General features: G+C 51.8%; 1 protein-coding gene across 3 annotated transcripts; it reads right to left on the reverse strand.

Moving 5' to 3' along the window:
* Positions 1 to 3483: 3483 nt before the first annotated feature.
* On the reverse strand, positions 3484 to 11597 carry LOC119104841 (sorbitol dehydrogenase). 3 transcript variants are annotated; one of them, XM_037228564.1, is made up of 2 exons: positions 11517 to 11597; positions 3484 to 5366 (listed from the first exon to the last, which is right to left on the reverse strand). In XM_037228564.1, exon 2 carries the CDS (start codon positions 5324 to 5326, stop codon positions 4268 to 4270), a length of 1059 nt encoding a protein of 352 aa, XP_037084459.1. In that variant the 5' UTR covers positions 5327 to 5366; positions 11517 to 11597; the 3' UTR covers positions 3484 to 4267. The 3 variants fall into 3 exon arrangements, with proteins under 3 accessions (XP_037084459.1, XP_037084460.1, XP_037084461.1); XM_037228565.1 differs by lacking the exon at positions 11517 to 11597 and adding an exon at positions 6920 to 6978; XM_037228566.1 differs by lacking the exon at positions 11517 to 11597 and adding an exon at positions 6882 to 6952.
* Between the last annotated feature and the right edge of the window lie 3339 nt (positions 11598 to 14936).

Below are 14936 nucleotides of genomic sequence, written 5' to 3' on the forward strand. Positions count from 1 at the left end.
GCATAACTGGGGCTTAGTTTTGGGGTCTGTTGATTTTATTTCATCTATTTAATCTAAGGTCCATTGATAGTTTGTATTGCCTTGAGCCAAGGCTGCATATGTTTCAGATACTGATGAACCTTCTAAATCTGTCTAAACTCCCCATTTCACTTTGGCTGCCTAGGTGTACCTTTCCTACTCATGGATCAATGGATGCAAGTTAAAGTTATAAATTACAAGGCTTGATGAGGAATAAAAAATTATGTCATATTGAAGTTCCAAATATTTATTTTGCAGGTTTTGCGACGATATATGCATGTGTGTTCATATTTAATCATAATATTGTTGCACTCAATAGTTCTATGGCCAGTCAGTGGCCGTATTCACTCCGTGTTTCATCTGAACTCTGCTGAAAAGAGTTGACGGCAGCGGGATTCGATCTCACGCCTACACATCGTGGTGCGTGCATGGGTCTGCACTTTGCCTGATAGCTCGAAAATGAGTGCCACGGTGCACACTTTTGATCGTGGAAATCGAAAGAGAATTGTTCCAGCTTCATTTCTATGCACTTTTCATGCATACATATGCTCAAGATTTAGAAAGCCGTGGGCCTGAAGAATGTCATTTTAACATGGGAACCCTGTGGCTAGTCGTGAAATGTGCGCCGTTGCTGCCATATGTTATACTAGACTTTGGACCCCCGCCCCATGGGTTTGCATAGCAAGATTATCAAGCAGTTGAAATATCACTTTTAAAGTGACTTTGACATTAATTGACATTTTTTCAGACTTGCAATGAATTTTTTCCAGAAAACATTACCAGAAAACAAAAGAGAAAACATGGCGATAGAAGCTCGATAGCAAGACCATCGAAGTTTAGCATCTCCTATTACAAATTTTGGGGCGAAGCCCCAACCATATAAAGGGCCTAGGCTCCAACTACGCTGAACGGACGTTGTCGTCATGGGGCTTTACGACGCACTCAGCTGCTTGGGCTGTGTGGTGCCGCCTGCCTCTCACTCTGGCAGGGTGGGCGGGCGCTACTGGGAATCGCACCGCGCACCTCTGGCTTCCCAGACGTGCAGTGGTTAACCACCGCGTCATCGGCACCCCACGCTGAACGGATGTAACATGCCATTGGGGCTTTACGATGCACTCAGCTGCTGAGGCCATATGGCGTCGCCTGCCTCTCACCGTGGCAGGAAGGGCGGACACCGCGGGGAATCGAACCCGGTACCTCTGGTTTCCCAGACGTGCAGTGGTTACGCTGAACGGACAGCAAAATCCTACAATCTGTGTATGGAGCGACAGCGTCAGAACTGTCTCTTTTTCCTGTTAAAATTGTTGTCTAACTGCCTTTGGAATAGGTCTGTCCTGTCTGTGTGGGCTCGGCTTTGTCCGCTCCATACACGCCAGAAAATGGCGTTCCACGGAGTAGCGTTCTCAGCTTTGCACTCTTTGCCATCATCGCTCAAGACATAACTGAAACCCTTCCTCCACTCGAGATAATTTTTCATGGACGAATTTGCCCTTTGGATTAGCGCACGGATAGCGCAGCTTCCGAGCAACAGCTTCAACTAGATATGGGAACATTGGAAAGATTGGGTGTGCTGAACGGGTCTCAATTTTCTGCTGCCAAATAGTATCTGTTCATTTTGGCGGAAAACGTGACCATTGTCCCGGTTCATAGCTTGTGTTACACGGGTAAGAAATACTAGTTAGACAAGAAGCCAAGCTCCCACAGGTCGTAATCGACAGCAGGCTGTCATGCCGCCCACACCTCCGGGGTTGCTGCTTCAAAGCCTGACATATTTTAAAGGTTTTGACTCAGATTGACTCGGCTTCGCAGACGGAGAACAAACTTTTAGACAGAGCGCGCCATGACGGCACCCGAATAACCACGGGAGCATTTTCGTACTAACACTGCTTCACAGCATATCGGTGGATGCGAACGAGCGCCTTTTGTATTTGCGACGGAAACTACTGTCCGCGCGACATGTAGCAAAGATTACAATCTCCTTCCCATCCCACATACTCGAGCATTTCTTCACCACGCGTTGTGAACCTTTTCACTTCTTCCCATGCGAAAGCTGCGCTAACCATCACCATACGTGCCAAGCAGATATTTGAGCGATTGGACATCTCGGTGAATATTGTTGCTCTTGGTCCAGAGCAAGGATCTCACCATGGCAACTTCAAACACTCAAGTGTAACTTCCACCTTTGCGAATCATTAAAGAAATGCGCAACGGCAGAGGAATACCGCCCGGAGTTTCTGTGTCATCCGCATGTCGTGTATGGGGGGTTCCGTCACATATATATATATATACTGATGCATCAAAAACTAGCACGTGTATAGGATGTTGATTCGCATCAGGAAACGAACGAAGATGTTTTAACTTGTGTAAAAATCGCTCCATATTTACCGCAGTTGTTTGCCATCCGCGAGGCTCCGCGTTTAGTGCATCTGCGTGACAAATCTATGTACGTAGTATTCTCTGAGCTCTCTGGTGACCTTACAACAAGCACGTCAGCGGCACAAAATCGATGAGGAAATACTATACGCATTGCTTACCATGCAGCAGGACAACAGTCATGTCGTTTTCACTTGGATGCCCCGTCGCGCCCAGATAAACGGAAACGAACAGGCTGACTCCCTGGCCAAACAGGGCACTCACGGCCTTGGCTTGGCTTGGAAGAAGACACCAGCAGGAGATCTCAAGGACGTATTTTGTAGTGATCTAAAAACACGATGGTAACGCATTTGGGATTAATTGGGTACTGATATTGCCCGGAGACCAAGCAAGCTCCGAGCCATTAAAGCGCACATCAGCGAACGGAAATCCTCTTACTTTAAAGACAGAACAGACGGAGTAAAACTGAGCCGGTTGCGCACGGGCCTCACGTACGGAACGCAATCTTACCTGCTTCTTCGGAAGCTCGACCACTCTGCCGCAGATGCCGAACGCCTTTGTCCGTGGCTCACGTAACAGCTGAGTGTCGGAACTACAAGACTGAGCGAGACTGCTGTTTTAATCTGAATTACATTCCCCTGGCTTGGCTGATCGGTGATCCGCCGACGAGTGATCTTCGAGCAGTTTTCGCCTTTTCAGAGATATTGACTTCAAACGTTTGTATTCAACGACCTAGACAGGTGGAAGGTGGGCCAAGTGGCCTTTACGCGACTTGTTTTCTACGCTGTACGGTTCTGGTGCACAGCTGATGGGCCTTCGGAGTGACTAGGACATTGAAGACAATCTGCTTACATAGATCTGATTATAGTGCTGTTGACATAGGTTCTTGACAAGACATGGGCGCAGATAACCAATGCAGTTGACGAGCTCTTGAAGCTCAATAACTGACTAGAATGTGCATGATGTAGCTGTGTTCGTTTTCATTAGTTATATAGTGAGACATTGGTCTTCGCCACCGCTTTTACTGAATGAAGCTCTACTTACTTGGGGCCAGTATTGGACGTCGAGGTCTGGACCGAAAATTGTCAGCGCTAGTGATCTTCACTTGTATTGTACCATCAGGCGCCTCCCGCCCAGCACCAACACGCATTCGAGAATAGTTTCCATCGTCGTTGACCACAGAAGAGGAGGCGTCCCGGTCTTCCACAACAATTGGTTGCAAGCGGCCGGGTTCAGCCATACCGCGGTGCCGCCCGTACCTCCCGTTTCCGAAGGTTCCTCCTGCTGGCCCGCCGCCCATCATCCCCCTTCACCAAAGTGTTCTCGGTTTGACGATGGCCGGGACTGTGCGCGGAACTTCCGCACGCCCGTCCGGAACCGCCACACCAACACGGCTGTCCGCTACCCGCCACAGCGTGTGAACCTGAGCCATACTGACCTTCACCAGTCGCGTACCCACGCGTGGCAATTCTGAACTTTTGCCTCGGGGCTGGTCGGCCATTGCAACCGGGGAACTTTGACCGCCGAGGCGTGGTAGTGCGACACCTCTAAAGTGAGTGTGATAAAAATATGCTGTGATAAAAATCAGAACAATTATACGCATGCAGTTACCACATGCTCGATCACGATTTTTGTTACCACAATGTCTACAATCAAGCGAGCGACTCCTCTGAGACTAAAAACGTGCCACACGACGTACTTCATGTCGCTGGAGAAGCTGTAAAACTGCTGCCGCTGAAGTACATGGCGAACCCGGCGCCTGGGGTTCGCCGCCTGGTCCCTGCAGCGCCGCACCATTCTACAGCATGCATCTACCGCCCGCCCCCGCCGGCAAACTCGCCTGCGTCGCTTCCGGCGTCCGCGGCCGGGCGCCGCGTCACTGCTCGCCGCACTTGATCAGCACCTTGACGGCGCCGCCGGCTCCGGTGCGTGCCGTCTCGAAGGCCTGCACCGACTGCTCCAGCTGGAAGCGGTGAGTGATCAGAGGCTTCACATCCACCAAGCCCGCCTCCACCAGCTGGATCGCCGCCGGGTAGCAGTTGGCGTAGCGGAAGATGCCGCGAATGTCGACCTCGCGCACGGCGGCGTTCACGATCGGCACGGTCACCTCGGCCGGGCCGAGGCCGACCAGCACCATCATGCCGCCGGAGCGCGTGGCGAAGATGCCCAGCCGGATGCTGGCCTCGGCGCCGCTGCACTCGATTGTAACGTCCGGTTGCCGGCCGCCGAGCAGCTCCGCCACGCGGCCGGCCAGCGCCTCCGCGTCCTTGCTGTCGACGAGCAGCGTGTGCTGCGCGCCGAGTCGGGCCGCCAGCTCCAGCCTGCCGGCCGAGATGTCGGTGACGACCACCTCCGTGGCGCCCATCGCGCGCGCCACCAGCAGGTTGACGAGCCCGATCGGGCCGGCGCCGCAGACGAGCACGCGTTGTCCGGCCGTGATGCCGGCGCGGCGGCACGCGTGCACGCCCACAGAGAGCGGCTCCATCAGCGCGCCCTCCTCCAGCGACACGCTGGCCGGCAGCCGGTGGCAGAAGTCGGCCGCGTGCTTGTAAAAGCGGCACAGGTTGCCGTCATCCGGCGGCGTGGCGCAGAAGAACACGTCCGCGCAGAGGTTGTACGTGCCGCGCTTGCAGTGGTCGCAGCGGCGGCACGGCACGCCTGGCTCGATGGCCACGCGGTCGCCGACCTCTAGCGACGTAACGCCCTCCCCTAGTGCGTGCACGACGCCGCTCGCCTCGTGGCCCAGCACCATCGGCTTGCGCAGCACGAAGTCGCCGATGCGGCCCTTGGTGACGTAGCTGACGTCGGAGCCGCAGATGCCGACGGTGTCCATGGCGACGACGACCTCACCGGCGCCGGCCTGCGGCATCGGCAGCGCCTCCATCCGGACATCATTCTTCTCGTGCAGCACCACGCCCAGGTTGTCGGCCACCATGGTGAAGGGCTGGGCGGAGGCTACGGTTGGCTAAGTGGTGCTGCAGATGGACAGAGAGCTGTCAGACACATGGGCCGTGGAACTGTATCAGGACTGAGGGAAGGGGGGGGGGGGGATCAAGTCTGACAAAGCAGCCTAACATCAACTCAAATGTATCATGTGACTGACTGACTGTTCTTTCAGGTTTAATCTGGTGGTTAAAATATTTGCCATACAAACCAGACCTGTTTTGAAGAGATTATATGTTGGGCTGTCTCCAATTTGGGGGCCACCTCCTATGGGAGAAAGTAACCACTAAATAGAGAAGCCTTTGAGTTAAGGCTATGGCTGGCATTTAAAATGGTTTTGTTGAGACCTTTGACCCATGGTACTGGGGTGTTGAGCTGCCCAGGACTCCTAATGGTGCTCTTGGTCTGATCCCAATATTGCTTTTGCTCAGATTACTTCAGACAATTTCTGGTGTTGGCCATAACAATCATTACTACAAAAATAAAGTTGTTCATAAAATGGTATGTCCTGCCAGCATGAGCTAATATCTCCACAAGAACCAGGAGCAGCTGTTCAAAGACCACTCACCCCCCCTGCATGACAGCTAAGTCCTGTCTCACTCCATAATGGGGTGTGATACAAACCTTTGCTTAACTGAGCTTTAAATCAGAACAGATTCAGAAATTAGTTGACAACTTCCTTAACCAAACCCCGCCAGCTCATTTGGAACACAATAACATAGCATCATATGTGGTTGACCTATTCAGGGCTATGCTGAACTTAACAAAACTTTCTTTCACCACATCAGTGGTATGCAAAACTAAAAATTATACATGCTCACACTGAAAGATAGCAGAAAAAATATGATTGGCATATAAGTAAGCTAATATTATGAAGTGAGCCCGGCAATTAAAAACACATTTTTGATTTATCTACCTCACTTTGTATGAAAGCTGTGCCAGTTGGGTCAGACCTGCGCAGTCACTGGTGGGTAATAGCAATAATGGTGAAGCAGTGTGTCAAATTCAGTTTTCTTATTTCCATTCAGGTCAGGTCTTCAGCTTGGCTTCAGTTATCTATGGCAAGGATCAGGATGTCTTTAAAAAAGCTGATTGAACTGAATTCCAAGTCTGCTAAGACTGGTGACCCAGGAGAGACATGAAGCCTAGATGGGAGGGTCACTACTGCATCCAACATTCAAAGAACTGTCTGGTAATATCATCACATAAGCCAAAGAGATGTACAGCTCAACATAAAATGCACCTACATAGATCTGTTGAATAGTATGCTAATTACCCCAGGGGCTTGCATAGCAAGATTATCAAGCAGTTGAAATTATCTCTTTTAAAGTGACTGACATTAATCGACATTTTCCCAGCCTTGAATGTATTTTTCCGGAAAATATAACCAGAAAACAAAAAGAAAGCAAGGCGATAGAAGCTCGATAGCAATACCATCGATGTTTAGCACCTCCCATCACAAGCTTTGGGACGAAACCCCAACCATATGAAGGGCCTAGGCTCCAACTACGCTGAACGGACGTCATCAAGGGGGCTTTACGACGCACTCAGTTGCTTAGGCTGTGCGGCGTCGCCCGCCTCTCACCCTGGCAGGGCGGGCGGGCACCACGGGGAATCGAACCCCGCACCTCTGGCTTCCCAGACATGCAGTGGTCAACCACCGCGTCATCAGCACCCCCAAACTGAAGGGACAGCAAACTCATACAATCGGTGTATGGAGCGACAGCGTCAGAACTGTCTCTTCTTCCTTTTAAAATAATATCTTATCCGGCAGGCAGCGATCATGTACGTTCTCATTGTGATAGGTCTGTTGAAACGCAACTACGTCATTCCAGTAGAATGCACAGTGCCGTTCGGAATGAGTATTTGAGTCCTGATGTAGCATTAAGGTTTTGTTTGTTTCCTGTGACAATACGACTATCAGTGTTGTGAATTTAATGCAGTTTCATGCACCCATGCTACATGCTTATGAACTTAATAACATACTTCACGAAACAGTTAACAGCACGCGCATCTGATATGAATTCAATCAAACACGTACAGGTGTATGAACACCTGTACGGTGTCAGAGAACACAGGCGAGCTAGACAGTAAATGTTCGCGTAGTTTGGCGGACGCCGCTTAAATGCGCTCGCGTTCCCCTCCTCCTGCGCCCCGTGCGAGGGACGCGGCCGCGGGCCGTGAGAGGAGGTAGCAACAAGGAGAAGACTTAGAGAGCCGCTGGCGCGAGGACGGACGCGCCGGAGGGACGGACTGTGTGGACTGCCTGCGACGAGTGTCAGATACGGAGGTGGCTTCGAACGCACCGTGTGTAGCAGTAAGCCGGAGGCGAGACACCAGGACAGCAGAACTTACACACCAACAAGAGATCCATTGCGATCAGCTCATCAACTGGCGCCGCATGAGTCGTGAGAGCGGAAGACAGTCCTTTCTCGCTTCGCATGCTCAGTATTCATAAACCTATTTTAAGAAGTCATGTACCCATGTTACACGACAGTGAGCCACACTTAAGCACGAAGATGCATCATGAATCGCATGGTGTACGCCCATACACTCGCTGCCCGTGGGTCAAGTTATTTCCGCTCACTGGCAGCCGTTTCTCACGCCCTTGAACTCCAGTCATTATGCCTGTATGTCTGCGCTGCAAGTCCATGCCCCAAGGGTGCAGTGTCACATTCAGCTGGGGGCTTCGGCCCTTCTCCCCCTCCCCAAGCTGATATTCAGCCCTCCCCCCCCCCCTCTACCTTTGACACGAAAGTGGACCATGTCTTGAGAGAAACCTGTTTGTTGGCGCACTTTGGGATGTGTTTTTTTTTCATTTTCCATCGCTCCGCACCCTTGACTTATTGTCAGAAGCCATGTGCTTGTTATGTACTCATTCGACCCACGTATTCACCTGATGAAACACTCATGCCAGCGGCGGATCCAGAGGGGAGGGCACGGGGACATGCTTCTCTTTGCGCCCTGGAGGGCCCAAAGGTTCCAAGAAGCCCAAAGTCGGCCGAAATGACGGTATTTGAAAAAAACAGAATTCAAAACAATTGGACGTTTTTGCGCTTCCAGGCGACGAAGAACAGTCGCAAACGAAAGTGAGGAGCTCACGAGCAGACAGAACTAATCCTTCGCTGATTGAGGAGGTGGTGATTGTGAGATTCTCAGGCTCATCTGGCTGTCCAGAAGCCCTCCACTGTTCCCTGGGGCCCCTATATGTCCACTCGCAGGGTCAATCCGATCGTAAAGAAGCCTTCCACGTTACCCTTGACGCATCTGCATTTCCTCGTGGCTCCCTGCCCTGTTGTCGGGTGGCATTTTTGCTAGAAACGGGCCACTCTTGTCGATCAGCAGCCTTCCACGAATCCTTTTCATATTCGCCCGAAAGGCTCCATACGCTTTAGCAGGGGGCTCCATGTGCTAACCTGCCGGAGTATCCTCGGTTGCTCAGGGGCCCCTCACATTGGTCTCTGTTAGCCTACCCGCACCCTCGCGATATGTTCATGGGCCTCTGCATTGGCCTGGCGTCCTTCCAATTCCTGTCACTTGCTCAGGGCCCTCTGCTTTTGTCGAGTCACATTTGTTTATCTGTTCGGGCACACTCAATCGTTCCGGACCCTCAAAATTGTGTATTGGGTGATTCTAAATACCTTGGAGGGCCCTACGCTTTTGTCGGGGGCCCCATCTGTCAACCCGCTCGGGCTCACTCGATTGTTCGGGCCCTCCGCACTGGGCCTTGGGTACGTTCCATTTGAATGGAGGGCCCCGCACTCTTGTCGGGCCCTAATATGGTAACCTGCTCGGACACATGCGATCATTCCAGGGCCCTCCACATTACGTGTTGGGTACTTCCTATTTAAGTAACGGGAATAGAGAGAAATACGCTCTTGTCGGAGCCTTGTCAGATAAGCTGTTTGGGCTAGTGGTGGATCTAGGGAGGAGGGGGGGGGGGGGGGTAGCAAGGAGTCTGGCTCTCCCTTTTGTGCCCAAAGGAGCCTCATAGGCTGCGAAGAGACTCATAACCCGCCGAACGGACGCAGTTTTCTGACGCAAAATACAAAAGAATCAGACATCTTTGGGCCTCCAGATGACCAAGAACAGTCGCAAGCAAAAGAAAAGGGCCCGTGAGCAGGCAAAGGTAATTCTTCGTTGATTGAGAGGGTGGGGACTGGGGGAGATCTTGCGGCTCATTGCGCTGTCCAGAGGCCCCACGCTGTCGCCGTGACCCTATCTGTCCACTAGCCGGGTCAATCCGATCGCTAAGGAACCTTTCACGTTGCTCTTGATCTATTTGTATTTTCTTGTAGGGCTCTGTGCTGCTATTAGGGTCTTATCTGCCAACATGCCTGGGCCTTCTAGATCGATCAGGGGCCCTCCAATAATTTTTCCCATTCGCCTGGTAGGCGCTATGCACTACGCCGGGGCCCCATATGCCGGGGTACACTCGGTTGTTCAGGGGCCCTTCATTGAAGTCTCGGGTTCTCTCCACGTGTTCGAAACGGCCTTGTGCTGTTGCTGGGGCCCCATATAAGACAACGCACCGGAGCACTCGATGCCCAGGGGCCATCAACATTTATTTAGGGCCCTTTTTATATCGTTTACGGAGGGCGTTTACTCCCGTCAGAACCCTGCTCGGTAACCTGCCCGGGCACTCTTGATCGCACAGGGGCATTAATTCGTTTACACTGGTCATGGATAATTTCCCTTTCTTTAACGGATCATATCCTCCGACCGGGGCCCTATATTTGGTTTCCCGTGTTATCGGAAGACCCCCGTCATTGGCAGGTACATACTTCTTAATTGGCCGGGGCACTCTTATCGCTCCGAGGCATCTTTGCATTGGTCGTGAGCCCTTGCACTGACGCATGAAGGATCTCACTTTGTTGTTGAAGCCGCACGTGTGCTTTGCGAGCGCCAGGGCGTGTTGCCTGCTCGTGGTGTACGGCCTGGCTAAATTATTTCATGTTCACAAGTCCGAGGCTATAAGAAGGCAACTCCTCTTGGTGACTAGGCAGGTTAGGGCAGCTGTCGGGTATGTGCCAGAGATTTTTATGCGAGATCGTCGGACGTAATTTTAGGCACGCAGACGTCATGTATGTTATTTTCGTCGGTTGTTGACTTTGTGGCGCTTGTTATGCTTGTGTACTACGTTCTTAGAATATTTTGAACGCTAAGATATGTTGTCCTCTTTCATAACAGGTAAAGCAGAAACTCTGCATCAGCCATTAGCCATCAGCTGATCACATCGACCAGCCAGCTAGCTGTGAATAAGCCATGAATCAAGTTTGTGTATAATTGTCATGCGATTTTAGCAGTGAACTATAGTTGACTTCGTCCTGTTTTTTTCTCGAAATATTTGGCCTCAAAATGGCAGGATCCACCATGATATGAAGAAAATGAACAAGCTCAAGGTACGTCAATACGCAGTTCCTCGTTTTCTAGGGCTGCACACAGTAAAATGGGCTCCTGTATGCAAGATAGAAGATATACAAGTTTTAAAATACAATGTCCTGAATACGAAGAATGCTTAGGGGATTCCCGACCTAAACTCTAAAGGGGTCCCACAATGTTGCGTGCCCCCCCCCCCCCACCCCATTGACGAAATCCTGGGTCCGCCCCTGACTCATGTTCCCAATCAAGCATGCCCGAGAGGCCAATCGAGCATACGCACGAACCCAATCAAACACATCCGTGAGTCCGAGGTACATACGTACCAATAAGCCTAGAAAAAAAAAAAACAGTTACGCACGTGTGGAAAATTACCATGAACACAGTGCCGCGCACTCCGCCACCCGTATTTCGTGCCCACGAACCGCAGATTTTGTGACTTGGAGGACCCATCGTCACAACGGCACCAGCTAAATTGTGATAATACGTAAAAGGCGTTTTTCCTCACAGCAGAAATATTGTTAAAGTGATAGTTTATTGTTTCACTGAAGGACTCCATCGCTAGTTCAACGAACCCAGTGAAAGACGCACATTGGCCTTGGTACTTCGGTGTACCTTGATATTCAATTTAATACGCCGATGCAGCTGCGCCACATACTCGCCGTCCACACCAGCCCGCCCCTAGGCATGCACCTCATGCGGCACGTTCACGCACCCATGTAACAACCCATGTCGGCGCGTCCACGTACCCATGGCACATCTATGTCGGCACGCAGGTGCGAGCGTGCGCCGCGCCATCTCACCTTGTCGTCGAGATGGACGCGCAGCAGGACCGAGCTGCGGCACAGCGGCGGGACGAGGAGCCCAGCAGCGTCCGTCCGCACTCTACACGCGACTGCTCCCCCTCCCGGACCAGTCGGCAGGAGCGGAGGCAGGAGCCGACTGCGGGAGGTTTCCGCAGTGTCGTGTGTTGTGAGCAGGGGCGGGTTTTAATCGAGCTTGCCTGCTCTTCGTTTCACGTTTACGACCCATTTTGTCATGGACCTGAGCACGCCTCTGCCAGGGACCTTGGCTATCGCCGCTCCTGAATAACTTTGCGTCTTCGTGTGGGCTGTGGGCCGCACAAGACCAGCGTAAGCCCTGGCTGGCGCCCAATGTACCTCATATCCGAGACGCTTCTGCTGTCTGGTGTGTTACCTAGTTCGCGTAGTGCAGTGCCGTACAGGCTCTGTTGCGGGTCAGATGTGGTGAACATCAAAGTCTGTGCTATCCGTTTCCTTGCATGCAGCGTCGCGAGCATAATTGTGCATAAGTTGGTGTGGCTTGCCATTTTCCAGCCAGTTCTGGAACTTTTCGCGACTTTCCCTTTCCCAGTGCCTCCCTCAGTGATCTGCTCGTTCCTAGCGTGTTCTTTAGTGGATTACACGTTACTAGTGCATTTCCTAGAGATCCGCCCGTTCCTAGTGCCTCTTCAAGTGATCTGCTCGTTCCAAGTGGCTTTCCCAGCGTTGGCCCCCACAGAACCCACACCATCATGAAAACTGGATCTGATAAGTTCTATGGCGAATCAGCCCTCCTGCGTGGATGAAGTACAAATAAGCAGAGTCACAGGAGGCCAGATGCCTCCGTGTGATCGCAGTTTATTTTAACTGCAGTGCTTGAACTGATCTTTCGGTCGATGCTTGGTGAGTCGCAAAACATCACCTCACACTTGCAAGCATCCAACTGATAAACTAAAAATATAAATTTTACGTGATTAACTTTGACCCTAGATCTGATGAGCTGAAGTTCCGATCTTGAAGGGGTCATCCGGGCGCCCTGCATCCAGACGATCGAGATTCCTCAGCCCCTTAACGCTCAAAGAGGGTTCAGGCACCCATGACGGCCACAGGGTCCAGATCTGTAGTGTCCGTGCCTAAGACGGTCCCTATCCCGGACGGTATTGGGCCCGGACACTCGATAGATCTATGCGACGAAATGGAGAAAAGTAAGCGTTACAATGCCACGTTGACCTACACCACACTGCCACGAGCATATGGAATGGCTTATAATCGAGGCTTGCAGGGGTGTGATATAACAATTATGCCACACGGTGTCGGTAACATAGTTTGTGAGGACTGCTGTTGCATTTTACGCCTGGGCCCAGACGTTTAGGGAGGAAAATTCAGCAACAATCGAGGTCATGACAAATAACTACGGTCCAGGTTTAGTATGATTTTAGCGATATGTCACTTGCGCAAGACGTCATTGACACCAGAATGTGGCAACATGTCACTTTGCAGAAAAATAATAACACACCCGGTATTTTGATAGTATTCTCTTTGCTGTAGGTGACAGCTGGTCCGCAAGGTCATTCACCAAGCAGGAGCGGATTCAGGGGGGGGGGGGTTACGGGACCATGTCCTCTCCCTTGGACCCCGAGGGGGCCCCTTTGGCTCCGAGGGGTCCTAGCTGGGCGAATAGGTTGAGTTTTTAAACACAAAATGCAACAAAAACTGGACATCTCGGGAATTCCAGGCGACCATAAACAGTTGTGAGCGAAAGTGAAGGAGGTATGAGAAGTCTTATTCAATGATTGGAAAAGTTGTGAGCTGGATATTTTAGGGCCTCATTACACCATCTAAGGACCCCATGCTGTTTCCGGGGGGGGGGGGGCTACATGCCCACTTGCATGGTCATTTCGATCGTTAAGAGACATTCCACATTGCCGTTCATTTCTTTGTATTTGCTCGGAGGGCCCTGCGCCGTCGTTGGCGCCCTTCCCGTTAGCGTGCCGGGGCACTCTTGTCAATCACGGGGCCCTTCACGATTCTTCCCATTCGCCAAAAAGCCTCTGTGAGCTATAGCCGGGGGTATTTTACGTTTATTTTACCCAATCTCGGCTGCTCAGGGGACCTTTATATGGGCCTCGATCAACCTACCGACACCCTTTGCGATTGCTCATGGACCCTCTACATTGGTCTAAGGCGTTTCTATTCTATCTGTCACTTGCTTAGGGCCCTAAACTCTTGCGGGCGCACATCTGATGGCCTGCTTGGGCACACTAGTCGTTCGGGGACCTCCCACACTGGGTTTTGGGTTCTTTTTTTTCTGAATGCGGGGGGGGGGGGGGGAGGAGGGCCCTACGCTCTTGTGGTGAGGCCTATCTGATAACGTGTTTGGCACATTCGATCGTTCGGAGGCCCTCTACATTGGGCCTTGGGCACGTGCTTTTTGAATGGGGCCCTACGCACTTGTCGGGGCCCCTTCTGTTTGCTTCCTCAGCCACACTGGGATTGCTCGGGTGGCCTACACACTGGTTCTTGGTGTTTGAATTTAGGGTCCTCTGCTCTTATCGGGGGTCATTTGATGACCTGTTAGGGCACACTCCACCTTTCGGGGGCCCTTCGCACCGGGTTTTGGGTGCTTCTTATTTAAATGGAGGGCCTTGCGCTCCTCTCGGGGCCTCTTCTGATAACATATCCGGGCCCATTCGATGGTAGGGACCTCTACATCTGGTTTTGGGTACTTCCTTTTTAAATGGAGGGCCCTCCGTTCTTTTCGGGGGCCCTATCTGTTGACCTGCTCTCGCGCACTCAGTTATCCGGAGCCCTCTACATCGTGTCGTGGGTATTTCATGTTTGAACTGAAGGCTCTACGCCCTTGCCGGGGCCCCATCTGTCAACCTGCTCGGGCACACTCGAATATCCGGGGGCCCTCCACATTGTGTCTTGGGCACTTCGTATGTGAATGGAGGGCCCTACGCCCGTGTCGTGTGCCCAATCTGTTTGCCTCCTTGGCTACACTGGATTGTTCAGGGGCCCCTGTTTATTGGGTCTTGGCGTTTGAATTTAGGGCCCTACATTCCTGTTGGGGCCCATTTCATAATTTGCTCGGGCACCCTCTATCTTTGGGGGCCCTCCGCACTGCGTTTTAGGTAATTCTTATTTGAGTGGAAGGCCCTACGGTCTTGTCAGACCCCTTCTGTTAACCTGCTCGGGCACATTCCATCGTTCGAGGGGCCATTTACATAGGGTCTTAGGTACTTTCCGTTTTGAATGAAGGGCCTTATGCTCTTGTTGGGAAGCCCTATCTGCTAACCTGCTCTGGCACCACCCGGTCCTTCGGGGGTCCTCTACCTCGGATCTTGGGTACTTCCTTTTCAAATGGAGGGCCCTACGCGCTTGACGGTGACCCTATATTTTAACCTGCTCGGGCACACTCGATCGTTGGGAGCCTTACAT

Source organism: Pollicipes pollicipes, unplaced genomic scaffold, assembly GCF_011947565.3.
Source record: "Pollicipes pollicipes isolate AB1234 unplaced genomic scaffold, Ppol_2.1 Scaffold_6052;HRSCAF=7182_pilon_pilon_pilon, whole genome shotgun sequence".
NCBI lineage: Eukaryota > Metazoa > Arthropoda > Thecostraca > Pollicipedomorpha > Pollicipedidae > Pollicipes > Pollicipes pollicipes.

Excerpts from the sequence above, each read along its gene's own strand:
- LOC119104841 (XM_037228564.1), bottom strand. The coding sequence starts at position 5,326 with ATGGTGGCCGACAACCTGGGCGTGGTGCTGCACGAGAAGAATGATGTC.